At 41.5% G+C, this 17,739-nt stretch overlaps 1 protein-coding gene across 3 annotated transcripts in view; it reads left to right on the top strand.

Annotated features, from left to right (window-relative positions):
• The first annotated feature begins 1,751 nt into the window (after positions 1-1,751).
• The window catches only part of LOC113021306 (calcium-binding mitochondrial carrier protein SCaMC-3-like), a 44,271-nt gene continuing 28,283 nt past the window's right edge, over positions 1,752-17,739 (top strand). Inside the window, exons 1-5 of one of the 3 annotated variants that reach the window (XM_026165901.1) lie at positions 1,752-2,830; positions 9,467-9,590; positions 9,692-9,779; positions 14,177-14,288; positions 14,589-14,747. In XM_026165901.1, coding sequence (XP_026021686.1) covers positions 2,618-2,830; positions 9,467-9,590; positions 9,692-9,779; positions 14,177-14,288; positions 14,589-14,747 — 696 coding nt within the window. In that variant the 5' untranslated portion in view covers positions 1,752-2,617. Of the gene's footprint in view, positions 2,831-4,452; positions 4,503-9,466; positions 9,591-9,691; positions 9,780-14,176; positions 14,289-14,588; positions 14,748-17,739 lie in introns of those variants that run through there. The other 2 variants (XM_026165903.1, XM_026165902.1) reach the window with 2 other exon arrangements.

The raw sequence follows: 17,739 nt of genomic DNA, 5'->3' as shown, positions 1-17,739 counted from the left end.
CCATAGAATTTGCCCTCATCATGCAAACATTCCTTTTAATGAAGAGGCTAAACACAAGCTACAGGTACCTTGGTGTTCATCTAAACAATAAACTGGACTGGACTCATAATTCAGATGCCCTCTACAGGAAAGGGCAGAGCAGGCTGTACCTGCTGTGGATACTCAGGTCTTTTGGAGTGAAGGGCCCAATCCTGAAGACCTTCTATGACTCTGTGGTGGCCTCAGCCATCTTTTACGGTGTGGTCTGCTGGGGCGGCAGCATCCCTGCGGGGGACAGGAAGAGACTGAGCAGGCTGATCCGCAGGGCCAGCTGTGTTCTAGGATGCCCTCTGGACCCAGTGGAGGTGGTGAGTGACAGGAGAATGGTGGCTAAGCTGTCATCCCTGTTGGACAACATCTCCCAGCCCATGCAGGAGACTCTGACAGCACTGAGCAGCTCCTTCAGTGGCAGGCTGCAGCACCCACGGTGTGGGACGGAGCAGGTCTTTCCTCCCAACTGCTGTCAGACTCCACAACAAAGACTTTTGCAGCTGATCAAACACACACATCCACACATGTGGAATAAGACTAAGTGCAATACTCTTTTTCTGACAAAGTTGTATTTTTACTCAGTTGTATATAGCATTTGAATTCTATTTTTATCCTATTGTATATTTTATTCTATTGTATATAGTATTTTATTTTATTTTTTCGATTCTATTCTGTACAGCTGTGTACAGTATATTATTCTTATTGTATTCCAGTGTTCTCCAGTTTTTGCTATATAACTTTGCACTGTCCACTTTCTGCTGTGACAAAACAAATCTCCCACGTGTGGGACTAATAAAGGTTCTCTTCTCTTCTCTTCTCTTCTCTTCTCTTCTCTTCTCTTCTCTTCTCTTCTCTTCTCTTCTCTTCTCTTCTCATAAATGAGCAGGTACAGAAAAAACCTCCACAAAAAGGCCACAGATCTATTGCCTTGTTGGGATACTCTTCAGAATGGCTTCAGCCCAGGTCAATTCTTTATGGGGCACCTGCTTCATTCCACTGTGCCAACCTTACAATCTCTGCTCAACCTATTGTTTCCTGACAGTGCTGCTGTCAGTGAAAGTCAGAAAGAGAGCAGAAATGCAAATCAGAAATGAGTCAATAAGTGCCAGCATATGCATGAGCTCTGCTACCATCCACCTGGGAAACAGATGTGGTTGACCAGCACCAAAGTGACAGGGACTGTAGTGTGTGAACATTCAACACCACTTACACTGAGCTGTACACCAGTTTATTACAATGGAGTCCACAGTGTAGATCAGGCTGAGCAGTTTTCAAACCATGGAGAGTGGACCTGTAAATAAATAAGAATTTATTCTTGGTTTGAAAAAAAAAATCAAAATGGTTCTACTTCAGTAGTGCCACTTTGTTACCACAACAATCCTTATGTTAGTATGTATAATCAATTTGTTGCTATGTGAGGATGGGCAGGGGATCCTCCGTGATGTTTTTTTGCAGTAGAGGGTTACAATGCTAGTAACTGCATGTCGCAGGCAATAAAAGCTCATTCGCTACCACTCATTTTCCTTGAATACAAACCTCTTAATGATCAGTACTTAGTAAAACACGTAATTTTTTTTTTAAACTATCCTAGATGAAAGTTAGAGATTTTGAATGCTTCTTCACACATTGTCACATGCATAGTCCGGAATAAACCTGTAATAAACACTGAGCTGATTACATGATTCTTATGTAATTCCTTCTTAGTGAAAGTGATGCTTTTTCTGCCATCTCCCTTTTTACAACCATCCCCAGTGTTCCCTAAAACTTAAAGGATGTGTTGAATATTATAATCATGTTTTATTGTGCTGATTGGTAGTGCTAAACAGCTGTCAAAACCAGACTATATTTTGTGCTTTAGTGCGGCTCTCCTGTATATATCCTTCCCGTATATACATGTGTACAGAGGAGGCTTCCCACAGTTACAGCGTGGTCCTCTGTACCACCCAGTAAAACATGGAAGCGCGCCAGACTGTAAGAAGGCTGGCTGTTGATTTGATTTGGCTCCCTGTAAAATATCGCAAACCTAATACAATCGCGTGAACTCGGTGATCTTCTCTCGTGCACTGCTGTAAGCGCGCGCGTACGCTGAGGCAGTAGGAGCGCGTGCCGTCAGTCCCAGGGGACGATGAATTTGCGGAGGTAGACTGCGTTTTACTCACTCTCCCTTCAAGTGGGTTTGAGGTTTTCGTACCATTTTTTAAGTGCAAGTAGGAGGTGATGTTAAGCTCCTGGCGCGCACACAGATGTGTTTCTAAAAGCCTACACTGCGGTAGAATGAGCGACTCATTTACGACCTTCTACTATGATGGAAACTTAAATTCAGCTGAATGACTTTATGGATTAGCGCGTGCTGGGGAGGACTGGCTATGTAACTGACACGGGGATTAATCAAGCTCGTCCAAACCGCATCCATCCATCTGGAAGGAACGTTAGTCTCTGCAGACTCCGTTCTTCTCTATTCATCCGTTACTATGTAAGACAATGGTACCAGTTCCTCTGCAAAAACACGCGCGGTTGCTTAGTTTCTGATGCTTGGCTGTGAAACAATCTGTCGATCAGCACCAAAACCCGGTTTTCTCCATTTCATATGGGCGAAGACGAGGAGTGCTCCAGCGCCCCTTCACGCCGCGGAGAAAATGCAGAGAACGGAAAGAGCGGAGCAGCTCTGGACCCAGAAAGAGAAAAGAGGTATGCGGAGCTGTTCGAGCAACTGGACTTGAATAAAGATGGCAGGGTTGACATCAATGAACTGAAGACCGGACTGGCAACTCGTGGTTTACAACTCCGAGAGGCTGAGAAGGTGAGCAGGTGTTTTTAATGCGGCACAGGCTGAGGCAGACGCACGCGCACGCTGTACGTGAACTAGTTTATAGTGTTTGTAAAAAAAAAAAAAAAGTAAACTTATCTTAAGGGTAAAGAGTGTGGAAATGGTTTCTTCTGTATTTTAGGTTTTTATTTAATCAAGTTTATCTTTGTGTGTTTGTGATGCAAGGGCGTAGATTTGGCATGGACGGAAGGGACATGTCCCCACCAATATTCAGCGATTATTGAATTGTCCCCACCAATAATTTGATCTATTCGAGTAAAGAAAATCAAACCCGATAGAAAGAAAAAAAAAACCCCGATCTGTCAACGTCTCATTCACCCAGCGGTGCAGAAAGAGTTAAATTACGTCCTCTACTGGAGTCCTACCTCATGTGACAAATATGGCCAATGTGATTGGCTGTGCCTTTCAGGGAGCTCTGTTTGGTTTTACCAGCGGCAAGCCTGCGCTCAGTTTTGCCAACTTAGCGACTTTGTCGCTATATTTAGCGAGTTTTCAGACCCCTTAACGACTTTTTTTCTAAAAAAAAAAAGTCGCTAAAAAAAGACGTGAAAGCGCGTATCACTTTTACTCTCAACAAGCAGCGGGTGCTGTAACGCAGTCAGTTCTTCTTTCACTCCTTTACTCTTATGCTGTTTTGTGGATCACAAGGTTTAAAACTACTTATAAACACACACACACAAAGTAACTCCACCAGAGTGCCTATTTCGGGTCACTTTTGCCGGTCCAAGCCCAGGTAAAGGAGCAGGGTTGGAATTGTGACATTAAAAAAAAACAATAATTGCTAAAAGAAATTTAATTTGTAGTTCTAAATAAACTCTAAATGCATTTAGGACGTTTTTTACTCACTTTATGTCTCTTCCACGATGTTATTTCTCTCTCCAACAACATAGGTTACAATTAGATTAGCATGACCAATTAGGCGATGACGTCATTTAGCGACTTCTAGCGACTTTTAGGACAACCAATAGCGATTTTCCTTACTGAGGAGTTGGCAACACTGCTTGCGCTGCGAGGAGGAGAGGAGGATGGCAGCAAAAAGGAAGAACCTGGATATAAGTATTTTTCAAAGAAACCTGCAAGTCACTTAAAGCCAAATTAACTCATAATATGTGTCCGTCATAATAACGTTACAGGCTATGCTAGGCTTTGGCCCACATCAGTCTAAAATTGTATGTGACCACGAATAACGTGTTTTGGAAACTAACTGCACAACAGGCAGCACTATTAGTTATCTCAGTCTCCCAGAGTAGCATTTCTAATTTTGATTGAAACTGTCAGAGAAAACGGCAGCTTTGAGCAAGCCAGGATATTAGTTTACAGAGGCTGTTAAAATTATATGTCTAACATTAAAATGTTGGTGACACAATAATTTCATCCTAATGGTACTGACATATTCATAAGGTTAATTTTTGAGACAAAATGTCATGAGGTAGTCTTGTAGTGCCACCTTGTAGTGCAGTTTGCACAAATTGTTTTAAAAATGCACTCACCCTACAAACATTACTGATGAGTCAAGATCTGCACAAATTGACAGAAACACCGAAGCAGCTACTCATTTTATTCTTATTGTCATGTATGTCCTATTTGTCAGGTGACAGAAGAACCAACACAAAGCTCGGAGAGTAATGGTGATACAAGATCACAGGTGAAATTGGATGATGACTTGTTGGTTCATTACTGTATTTGAAGCACATGTGTGACTGCATGTATTTGGAATGTCTCACTGTTATTTATCAGGTGACAGAGGCAGCTCTGCCATGCTGTAGCTCGGACAGAGGTGAAGAGGTGAGGTCACAGGTGACTGACTGATGATTTGGTGCTGTAGATTAAATAGTATTTATTATCATGACAATTGTTAGGCTGCTGATGTAAATTGTTTCATTAGTGTATATTTGACAAAGAATCTGAATTGACATGTCTCACTTTTTATATGGCACGAATCAATGTGTTATTTTATCAGGTGGCAATATGTCGTAGTGCAGTCAGAGGGGAAGAGCCAGGGCCAAAGGTGAGGCACATCAAGCACAGAATAATAATTGTAATCTGAGGATAAAACGCATGTACTGAGGCTGAAAGAAGCTTCAGTGCTCTCAGAAGACTAAAAAGATGGCTAAGGTTAACAATGACTCAAATGAGATTAAACAATGCTGCTGTATGCCATGTCCACCAGGAGAGACTGGACAGTATAGATGTAAAACAAATATGCCAGCAGTTTGTCTCAGTTAACAAGAGGAGAAGGCATGTGTTTGGCTCCTTCACATAGTGGACATTGAGTTGTTGTGTGGGACACCAGTAGTCCATGTCTGTTGCTGTAACAGTAGTTCATGTTTAGAATAAAAAATCCCAGCTCACTGACTTGATCGGGACAATTGTGTGCCTAAACTGTTGCATAATTTTGCTGAGAGATCTTTTACTTTGTGGTAATCTTAGATGAGTAGTTTTATGGACAAAAACCACCAGGTCATTCAGTGTTCCCTTAGGGCCAAAATATAACAGATGTTGGTGTACTATAACTGAAGTAATGATGTTAAGTCCTTAAAGTCATATTCTTTTATTGTCATGACTGTATTTGAAGCTATTTTTATTTTTGTATGATACCTGATTTATATGGATTATGGCTGAAGTAAACTAAAGCCTAAAATACTTAGTCATTTGTTTAATAGTACTTTAACATTATATAAGTCACATATAAAACTATGAATTGTGATTTTAAATGGTTTAAAAGCACGTAGAATAGCACATGTAGGCAAGTATATTTCTCCTCTTTTTATTAAGAAGCAAAAACCAAAAGGAAAAAAAAGAAACAGGGCAGAGTTCAGTGGTTGAATCATCCGTCCCCACCAATGCCAAAACCAAATCTACGCCCTTGTTGTGATGTCTTACTGAGGACACTCGACGTCAACGTGGTACGTGGTAAAAGTTATGTCTCTGAACAGAAGAATGAATAGAAGAAAAGAACTAACTTTTGAAATCCTGATCGTGGAGTACTTAAAGAAAAATAATATAAGGGATTGAGCTACTTTATGCTGGGGAGTCTAACAGCTGCATCCCCATTTTAAACCAATGTCAGAAATGGCAACAGTCTGTTGAAATAAATCAACTTTGTCACACATTTAGCAATAAGTCCAAGTTTAATGACATTGCTCAGTTTTTCTTGGACTCAGTAAATGAACTTTTTCTTCATTAGCCATTCAAATAATACAGGGGATGCTATACGCTTTATATATGGACTTCTGAAGATCCACAAGATGCATGTGGGTTATACCCATGAAAACCTTGCCAATCTTCTCTGCCAGTGACAAAAACGTATTCTGCTACTGACTCTTGTTGGGTGCTGTTTATTGAGTTGGATAATTGAAGACATATTGGCAAATAAAGAATTTGTTAATTTAATAAGCAAGGGCCTCGGTATCATATGGAAGAACAGCCTGGCACCTCCCCCTCATGCTGGTCACCAGCTTGGTCAATCACTGCTGTGGGATGGCATTCCATTCTTCAACCAGCTTTTTTGCAAGTCAGCCTGTGTGATTGTGTTAGTCATTCTGGCTTGAGCAACATGTCCAAGCTGATCCCACAAATGTTCAATGTGGTTGAGATCAGGACTGCAGGTAAGCGATAGCATCCTCTCCAAATTCTGGTGGTAGTGTCCAATAAACTCCACTCTGTGGGGGTGAGCACTGTCAAAGTTCAGTCCCAGACTGTTGAGATATGGGATTGCCATAGAGATGGCCTCCAATGATGATAAATCTTGTTTTTACAGTGAGGGAGATGCCGCTGAACACAATCACACTGTCTCCAGCAAAAGCTGTTACCAATGAACATAGCATTCTCTGCATCTTCTCCACACTGTGATCCAACTGCCATAGGCAGAATCTGGACTCACATAAGGTTCCTCCACATTTTCAGCTTCCAGTGAACATGTTGTCAAAGCAAGAGTCAATAGCAGACTAAGGTGTTTAGTATTGGCAGAGAAGATTTGGTAAGTTTTTCATGGACTCATCCCACATACTCAACTCTGCTATTCAACCCACAGATATATTTTCCTTACAAATGTGGCACCATTTAAAGGGAAATAACAGGCTTTCCAGTATAAGATTTATTGCCAATTAATACAGCAAGAAACAATTGAGCATGCACACATTTTCTTACTCTTTAAGAAAGTTTAGTTTTGTTTGCCTCAAGACATAGCTCAGGTACTGAAGCTGGGCTTTATTTACCTTACTTACTGTCAGTGTTGGTCAAGTTACTTGAAAAAAGTAATCAGTAACTAATTACTTATTACTTGACCAAAAAAGTAATCCTGTTACTTTACTGATTACTTATTTTCAAAAGTAATTAATTACTTAGTTACTTAGTAACTTTTTAAAAACACGATTTACAACCTGAATAGGTGATAAAGCGATAGATCTTTCAGCCAAATTCTACTTTTTCTGCATAATCCATCATACAAAATGTAATCAAATGGAAAAGTCTCCTTTTAAAACTTGTTTTATTAGTTTTAATCTTTTAACTTTATGCATCAAGCAAAAATTTAATTATATGCAACATTCTCTGACTGGAAGAAATTTGTTTAATATTTAAACCTATTTTCTACACATTCCAGCACATAAAATAATTTTTTTGTGTGTTTTTACACTCACTCTTTCAAATAGATGCAAGTAAAACACAGCAGCAAATAAATAAAGTCAAAGACTAGCGAGAGAAGTGACTGAAGAAGAAATACTCAGTGCATCATGGAAATTGCGCAGCAGCCTTTACCTGTTGCAGCATAACTAAGGGAGGATTCAGGGTCACCTGATCCAGCCGTAACTCAGCAAAAATGAAAGTTTGAAGCCTAATCTTAAAAGTAAAGATAGTGTCTGTCTCCTGAATCCAAACTGGAAGCTGGTTCCACAGAAGAGGGGCCTGAAAACTGAAGGCTCTGCCTCCCATTCTACTTTTAAATACTCTAGGAACAACAAGTAAGCCTGCAGTGTGAGAGCGAAGTGCTCTAATAGGTGATATGGTACTATAAGGTCATTAAGATAAGATGGGACCTTGTATGTGAGGAGCAGCATTTTAAATTTGCTTTCAGGAAAGTTTTCAGGAAACACTGTGAAATGTTCAGTTTCTAGGCCATATGTCAGAGCAAGATCTAGAGTGTGAGAAAAGTAGTGGGTGGGTTCTTCTACATTTTGAAAGAAGTTAACTGAGTCTAATAATAAATAATAACAATGCCCTGTTAAGTATTTTTAAATGGTAAATGGACTGATTCTTATACAGCGCTTTTCTACTCTCCCGGAGTACTCAAAGCGCTGTATACAACAAGCCTCACTCACCCATTCACACCCACTTATACAAGCACTTCTAAACTCAAGTGCAACTAATAAACATTCATGCACATTCACACTCCGATGAACGCATCGGAGGGCAATTTCGGGTTAATATCTTGCCCAAGGATATTTGACATGCAGACTTGGGGAGCCAGGAATCAAACCACCAACCTTCCCATCAGTAGCTGATCTGCTGTACCACCTGAGCCGCAGCCACCATTTTTAGCATCTACATTGACGTTAAAATCACCCACAATACTTATTTTATTTGTGTTGAGCACTAAATTTGATAAGAGTGAGAAATCATACAGAAACCTTGAGTAAGGCATGGTGGGCAATAGATATCAACAAATAAAACTATTTTTGAGTTTTCTTGGGTGGACAAGGCTAAGCATCAGGCTTTCAAATGAATTGAAACTCCCTGGGTCTGTGGTTGATTAAAAAGCTGAGGTGCAAAGCTTGCTACCATATCCTCCCTTTGCCTGTGGTTTATAGATTCTGACATTTAGTATAACTCTGGGGTGCTGATTCATTTAAACTAACATAATCATCATGCTGTAACCAGGTTTCTGTAAGATTTGTTAATCAATTATTAATTGATGTGCTAACAGGCACTTAGAAAAGAGAGATTTAAGGTTTAATAATCTAGATTTTACTGTTTTACTTGTTGCAGTTGAGAATAATATGTTGTTCTTTCTTTGTCTTTTTTTGTGTTTAAATCATTTTTGCTGATTCAGTCCAGTAGTGAAATTTGCTAGTTACCAGCACTAATGTCAGGGCAGTACACTGATTAGTGTGTATTTCCTGGATAGCTAGTTAGCTAGCACTTTTACTGTATCATGCTGCTGAGTGACTGCTACTCGTCAAACACATTTCATTGCAATATTGACCCTGTGCTAACTTGCATATGACAAATAAAACTGAAAACTGAAACTGAAACTTTTACGGTTAGCTACGTTAGCTAAAATGGTCATTCGCTCTGATTCTTGCTGCTGCTCCTAATGAGGAATTTCTGTGTGTGTATTGATTTTGTTAATGTACTGAACAAAGTTTTGAAATAAACTCACCACAGAGCACAGGGAGCCACCCTGTGCTCTGTGGTTGTGAATCCAGCATGGTAGACAGGACAATGGAAATGGACTGGCTGACTTCAACTCTCTTCTCCTCACTATTTACACTCCCTGATCCCACCGTTTGCCCCATGTCATTTACATTGTGAACACATCCTAATTTAAGCCTTTTTTTGGCTTTAATTCCCTGTTTACTCTGTGCTTTCTCTCTTTCTCTGGACTTACAGATAGTCCTTGAGAGCGACACCAACCATGATGGTCTGCTGGATTTCCAGGAGTTCTCTCAGTACCTCCAGACTCACGAGAAAAGACTCTGGCTCATGTTCCACAGACTGGACCGTAACAATGACGGTGTGTGCATGCTTAACACACAGTAAATACACCACCCATAAATAATCTCTTTACAGGCCCCAATTTCCAATGCTGTTTGTACTTTCTGATGTGTTTGGTAGGGCAAATTGATGTGGGGGAGATCCAGCACTCACTACAAAAGCTTGGAGTGGAGGTTACCATGGAACAGGCCTCCAAAATACTGCAGAGGTACCATGTCTGAAATGGAAATTTGATTTTGTTTGTATTTCTTTACACAGTGATCTATTACAGTCAAGTCTTCTCTATAGTTTACCTCATAAATCCCTCCATAAACTGCAGTTGGTTCAAAATACAGCTGCTCGTATTATTTCCAGAACTAGATCCACTGAACATATAACACCTGTTAAACAGCTCCATTGGCTCCCAGTTCACCTCCGTGTCAATTTCAAGATCCTGCTTCTCACTTTCAAAGCGCTTCATAACTTTGCTCCTCCATATCTATCCGAGCTTCTCCATACATACTCACCCCTTCGTACACTCCGCTCTTCTTCAGCTTCCCTTCTGTCAGTTCCACCTGCTCAGATTTTACACCATGTGCCATTGTAGCTGACTTGGTTGAGCAGGTGATCCATATGCCAAAAGTCTACAGGTGCCTGGGTTTGATTCTATCTCCCTTGTGCTCGCCCTACTTTCCAGTATAAAAAAGGTTAAAACTACATAAATGATTTAAACTCAACTGGCTAAGTCGGAGGATTAGCTTTGAGGATTAAGGGAGTTTACAAAGCCAAAGATTTTGTGGCAGTGGCATTTGTGAAGGCCGCATCTTAAACAATCAGTAGCAGTTAGTGATAGAACTGAACTTTCAGGTGAGTTTCCAACTGGAGAAGGGCCCAGGGACAAGGCTGGCATACAGATGGTTAGCACGTGAGGGGATTTAGGACACAAGAAGTGCACGTAATAGTAAGGATTTAGAAAAGCAGCTACTTGACTGCTGTAATCAGAGGATGATGAAGTGTTAATATCAAAATATTACTAACAGTGAAAAAGAAGTGCACAATAAAAGAAAATAATATTAATGGACTTGGGTTGCAAGATGGCACCTGTGTTTGGCTGTGCCTCTGTCTATGTGTTTGTTTATTTTACATATTGTGCAAGTATTTTTGGTACAGTTTTGCCCGGTGTCATCTTCCTTTTAATATATGATGCATCTGATAAAATCTGCTATGGATAATTTTCAGAGTCAACAAAATGAGGTTGTTTTTCCAGTGCTGCTTGAGCACTTCGCCTTTGCTTAGGAGGCTTCGTCAGAGGAAGCGGGGGAAAAGAGCTGGTTTCTTTGTACTACTTTGTCGGCTTTGGAGAGAAGCAGGTCTTTGGGAGCTTTACTCCTGGGCTGCTGCCAGTCAGATTCACCTGAGGCTTGTTGAGGCTGGCCTGTTTTTCACATTGTCATCTGAAAGTGTGGAAAGCCATGGGAAAAATCTATTAAAAAGAGGCCTGTGTTGAGCTGGAAGGCTCAGGTTGATCAGGGTCAACTGGCCTCCTATACCACCGGAGTGAAGGTGTAATTTGGCAAGCCTTGGATTGCTTTGGAGTGCTTTGAGTGCTCAGAGTAGAAAACCACCATATAGGAACCAATCCATCTGCCATTCGCAGATATGGGCAGAGAAGCTGCCTCTGGCTAGGAGATGTGGCCGTCTTGAAACAAGTATTTATAATCTTGATGGCCGAATTACATGAAAACTTGTTTTAAACAGGTGAGAGGGAATGATGTCAAACAGATGGCACCTCCAACAACTTGCCTCACACATTATTGGATCTGAGCATCCTTAGAAAGTAAAGTCTGCTCATCCTCATCTTGTACAGCGTCTTGTACACTGTTGGTTCCTCCAGTCAGGTGAAGTACCTGTAGCCGTCCCCGTTTTCTAACTCTTCACCCGCCATGTTGATGGGCCTAGTTGCAGTGTTTTTTTCCTCCGAAAGTCAGCCAACATGTCATTTGTGTTGCTGAAATTCAGAAGGAGGTGATTTCTTCTTTCTTCTTAATACATCCAACCACTGCAGTGTCATAAGAGAACTTCTGCAGGTGGCATGTTTTAGTCTTGTAATGGAAATTTGAGGTGGACAGGAATGGAGACAGGACTGTCCCCTGTGGTGCCCTAGTATTACTAACCACCACATCAAACAGTGGTACAAATTAAGGGCTCTCTGACAGATAGTCAGCAATCCAGGAGACAATAGAAGTGGTGAGGCCCATCCTGAGCAGCTTATTATTTAGCAGAAGTGGGTGGATGGTATTAAAGACACTGGGAAAAAAAACATGATTCTAAAAATGCCACCAGTACCATCCTGTTAAGAGTGAGCATGCTGAAAGAGGTAGATAATCACCTCCACAAGAGGGTGGTACGCAAACTGAAAGGGGTCAGGGGATGTTTCACCTGCAAGATATGATGGGCAAGAACCACTCTCTAGCACCTTCATGACATGTGACATCAAGGCATTTGGTCTGAAGTCATTAAGGCCAGAAGGAATGGCTTTCTTCGGTACCAGTACTAAACATAACGTCTTCCATAGTACACTCAACAAAAATATAAACGCAACACCTTTGTTACTGCTCCCATTCCCCATGGGATGGACGTAGAGACCTAAAATTCATTCCAGATACACAATATAACCATCCCTCCCAAACAGTGGTCACAAATCAGTCCAAATGTGTGGTAGTGGGCACATCTGCTATATTGAGATAATCCATCCCACCTCACAGGTGTGCCACATCAGGATGCTGATCTGACATCATGAGTAGTGCACAGGTGTACCTCAGACTGCCCACAACAAAAGGCCACCCTGGAATGTGCAGTTTTGTCTCACAGCAAAATGCCACAGATGCCACAAGCAATGAGGGAGCGTGCAATTGGCATGCTGACAGCAGGAATGTCAACCAGATCTGTCGCCCGTGCATTGAATGTTCATTTCTCAACCATAAGCCGTCTCCACAGGCGTTTCAGAGAATATGGCAGCACATCCAACCGGCCTCACAACCGCAGACCTCGTGTAACCACACCAGCCCAGGACCTCCACATCCAGCAGGTTCACCTCCAAGATCGTCTGAGACCAGCCACCCAGACAGCTGCTGGAACAATTGGTTTGCACAACCAAACAATTTCTGCACAAACTGTCTCAGGGACGCTCAACTGCATGCCCGTCGTCCTCATCGGGGTCTTGACCTGACTCCAGCTCGTCGCCGTAACAGACTTGTGTGGGCAAATGCTCACATTCGATGGCGTCTGGCACGTTGGAGAGGTGTGCGCTTCACGGATGAATCATGGTTCACATTGTTCAGGGCAGATGGCAGCTGAGAATGTCCCAGTTCTTGCATGGCCAGCATACTCACCGGACATGTCACCCACTGAGCATGTTCGGGATGTGCTTGACCGGCATATACGACAGCGTGTACCAGTTCCCACGAATATCCAACAACCTCGCACAGCCATTGAAGTGGAGTGGACCAACATTCCACAGGCCACAATTGACAATCTGATAGACTCCATGCGACGATGTGTTGCACTGCATGAGGCAAATGGTGGTCACACCAGATACTGACCGGTTCTGGGTCCCCAGACCCCCAATAGCGCAAAAAACTGCACATTCCAGGGTGGCCTTTTGTTGTGGGCAGTCTGAGGTACACCTGTGCACTACTCATGATGTCAGATCAGCATCCTGATGTGGCACACCTGTGAGGTGGGATGGATTATCTCAATATAGCAGATGTGCCCACTACCACACATTTGGACTGATTTGTGACCACTGTTTGGGAGGGATGGTTATATTGTGTATCTGGAATGAATTTTAGGTCTCTACGTCCATCCCATGGGGAATGGGAGCAGTAACAAAGGTGTTGCGTTTATATTTTTGTTGAGTGTATAATGTCTTCACCTTCACCAATTGCTATAACAGTGATCAGACAGGAGACAAGAGGATGCAAAGGGGTCTGCATGGGATCCTACAGCCATGTTGGTGTAATTAACTGGGAATGCTTTTTATTAGTGAAGAAATCTTCCACTTAGGTTGAAGAGATACTGCAGGGGGCAGATGGTTGGGCATCACAGGACTTCAGGACCCTGGAATTGATGCAGCCAAGGGCCTGGAGCTTTAATTTAAACCCCTTTTCCATTAGTACCTACTCGGATCGACTTGCCACCGTTCGCCACAGTTTTCAGGGTTTTCCATTAGGTGATACTGTAATAATACCTGGTACCAGATACTAAAATAGTATGTGCTCTGAAGGGGTTCTAAAGCAATCTGAAGAGGTACTAAAATGCATGGCACCAATTGGCCGGTCAGTGGCATGACTCAATGAGTTATGAGAGCGTCTTATTCGCCAAAATCAAAACTGCTATTTTTTAAACCCGGCATCAAGGGAGATGGCATAAAGGGGGCAAATACTCTTTCACAGCACTGCATGCTTGCCCGTATGGTGCTTTTGCCCATGGCCATTTGGGACCCTTGAGCTCCTGAATACATCTGTTATACAAATGTCAGAAGATGTGATGTCACTTTGTCATCCAGTTAATGAGGGCGAGAAACAGTGAGCATTAACCGGCCCTAACCTTCTCTCTTTCTCCCAGTATGGACAGAGATGGGACTATGACTATTGACTGGAATGAATGGCGTGATCACTTCCTGTTCAACCCTTTGCACAACATGGAGGAAATTGTCCACCACTGGAAGCACTCCCATGTAGGAGTGGTTTTTTTTTTGTTTTTGTTTTTCACTTTTAAATGTTATAAATGATTATAAATGATTAATAAATGTTAACATCCTGACAGTATTTATATTTTCATGCTAATGGGTTATTAGGATGAAAATATTTGGTCGTATTTGGCCAAAACATAATCAAGTTGAACTGTGAACTACACTGTTTTCATTCATACCTCATATAGATGTAGATTATGTAACAGTTAGCATGTGTTGGCAAGATGCAGTGGCGAAGAACGAGCAAACACAAACACAGTTTCTATCTTTCTAATGTTGTTTTAGATGTTTGACATCGGGGAACACCTGACAGTGCCTGATGAGTTTTCAGAGCGGGAGCGGCAATCAGGTTTGGTATGGAGGCAGCTGGTTGCTGGAGCCATGGCAGGGGCAGTGTCCCGGACAGGAACTGCTCCACTGGACCGTCTCAAGGTCTTCCTGCAAGTGGGTATTCACACTGTCCTGCCACTGATACACACATTTAGTTTACTATATAATGACCTGAAAAGAGCCAGAGACATTAGTCGACTTAATGCTCTGTGTAATTTCCAGTGATTGTTGTTATTGCTACACCCAGTCCTTAACGGACACATATTGTGAAACTCCACCTCTGTGAAGAGGTTTTTTTCCAAAGTATGAGTTTTGAACATTTGAAGCCTTCTTATAGCCTCTTCAGCAACAAGATTACCTTCCAGCTTTACAGCAATTACTTCCCCGTCTTTGTATGTGCATTCTGAGTAGATGCTTCCATGTGGTTGTTCACACAAAACTAAAACAAAGATGCCAACAGGTAAGAAGGAAGAAAAACATTAATAAACATTGAGAAAAAACCACTAGATGATCCATTAGAAGTTCAAAAGTTCCATATGAACACCAAGATTGGTCACTTTTGTCATTGGCTGTGTGTGGCAGGCAGGAATGGAGGACCCAAATACAGTCTCTCTGAGGCGAAAAGTGAACTCCAAAACAGCTTTATTGCTGGACACAAGGAAAACTAACTAAACTGAGGAGTACAAAATAACCTAGACAGACAGAACGCAACGTGAATGAGGGAGAACGCAACGGAGGACAGAAGAAACAAAGGGCTTAAATACACGGGGAACACAGCTGGGGCTAACATCACACAACGAGACAGGACACAAAGCTGAACATAACACGTGAGACGAGGAACCTTCAAAGTAAGTGAAGCAAAACAGAACATGGCCCACATGGAAGTAATGGGAACACAAACTGACATACACACACAGACGAGACCAGAAAATAACAGACGTGAAAACACAAGTGAGACAACGAGACACAAGAACACAGGGAAGGCACCATAAAAAAACTGAGAACTACACATCAGGAATACTAAATATAACTAGGGGAGCTAGAAATACAAAACTAAATAATAGAAACACTAAATCAAAGAACGTAGATGAACAAAACCGTTTTCAGAAGCCACTGGGCAACTGTGGGTGCTTCTGACTTGAACCAGTAAATTTTTATCATTTTTCTTGCAGTCATGAGGAGAAAATTTAGGAGAAAGCGCTGCTCATAGGAGAAACCATCAGGAAAGATATCCCAAAAAAAGATAAGAGTATCCATTGGGAGGTTGACTGACAATATGTTTTGCATAATGTTCTTAATATCCATCCAGCTCTGTTGTATGCAAACACAGTCCCAAAAGAGATGCGTCTGGTCCCCCCAAACCCCACAATTTCTCCAACACTTATCACCAGAGATGGGCAGTAAAAATATTGAAAAAAGTTGGAAAAAGTAACGCGTTACTGTAATCTGATTACTTTTTCAAGTAGCAAGTAAGGTAAGGGATTACTATTGCCAAAAAAGTAATTAGATTACTGTTACTTTCCTGTAAGCACGCTGCGTTACTGCATTACTAAAGCCGTGATTTTTTTGCGAGTGTCTCATGACAATGACGTAAGCGAGTGCAACGTTCGTTGCAACAGCTGTGTGCAGATCAACAATGGATAATATGTAGAGTGCAGGAGAGCTTATGACCGTGCAGCGTTTAACGCGTGGAAGTACTGACCTTACTTTGAGTTTGATTCCGTAAAAAGTGACAAAAACATTAGCGTCCACTGTTCACTGCGTGGGAAGAAAACTTATTTTTACAGCGAAAAAAACCCCTAAACTTCAGAGCAAGCACCGAGTATGCTGCCACGGGAATGTGAAATTCACAGAGAAACTCACAGATTCTTCCACTGACCGCTGCGGCACACCTGCACCAGGGCAAACCTCCGCCTGCCGCACTCCTGCTAAACAGGTGAAAATAGAGCAACAGGACCGCTGAGTCTTTGATTTTATTTATTTTCTACTGTATTTCACTTGCATCTATTTGAAAGACTGAGTGTAAACACAAAAAAAATATTTTATTTTATGTGCTGGAATGTGCAGAAAATAGGTTTAAATGTTAAACAAATTTCTTCCAGTCAGAGAATGTTGCATATAATTACATTTTTGCTTGATGCATAAAGTTAAAAGATTAAAACTAATAAAACAAGTTTTAAAAAGAGACTTTTCTATTTGATTACATTTTGTATGATGGATTATGCAGAAAAAGTAGAATTGGGCTGAAAGATCTATCGCTTTATCACCTATTCAGGTTGTAAATCATGTTTTTAAAAAGTTACTAAGTAACTAATTACTTTTGGAAAAAGTAATCAGTAAAGTAAAGGGATTACTTTTGGGGTAAAGTAATCAGTAATTAGTTACTGATTACTTTTTTCAAGTAACTTGACCAACACTGCTTATCACTGACACTACTTTTGGAAAGAAAGGTTTTCAGTGGAGTTCTAAAATCTTAATTTAACCTTTCTCCGCCCACCTCTCAAAACTCAGATCTGACAATGATGTCAACATTTCCATTTACGGGAACAGCTTGAGACATGGTTGAGTCTGACCCTTGGTTGTGTAATCTGCCAGATAAATTTAGATGTAATGCTTTCTAATAATTTGAATGCAGACTGTGGGATCAAAATGGGTAGGTTCTGAAATAGGAATAATAGGCGTGGAAGAATATTCATCCTTATACATTCAATCCTCCCCATAAGAGTGAGTGGGAGTAGGTTCCATCTGTCCAAGTCCCTCCTTGAATAACCGATCATAATTGAGTGCAAGTAACTGATTGGTTTTAGGAGTAATAATTATCCCCAAGTATCTGAAACCCTGTTTAGAGTGTCTAAAAGATACAAGATGATCTAGCTGTGTGGGCCAGTTCCCAACAATCATTAATGTTGCGTCTGTGTTTCCACATGCCCCGCTAGTTTAGAGACTTATTCCTCATGAAGAACACAAGACATAACAGAACATCTTCAACCGGTCTTTAACTCGCTAACGAGGGAAGCCTTGGTCAGAACCAGGCGGTGGAGCAATGCTCCTCTCCTTTCTCTAGCCCAAATCCTCTGTGAGCAACACAAGGTGGTGAATAACACAC

The sequence above is a fragment of the Astatotilapia calliptera genome, chromosome 4 (assembly GCF_900246225.1).
Source record: "Astatotilapia calliptera chromosome 4, fAstCal1.2, whole genome shotgun sequence".
Classification (NCBI taxonomy): Eukaryota; Metazoa; Chordata; class Actinopteri; order Cichliformes; family Cichlidae; genus Astatotilapia; species Astatotilapia calliptera.
The sequence above is the reverse complement of the archived record's forward strand: the minus strand, read 5'-3'. Positions and strand labels throughout refer to the sequence as shown.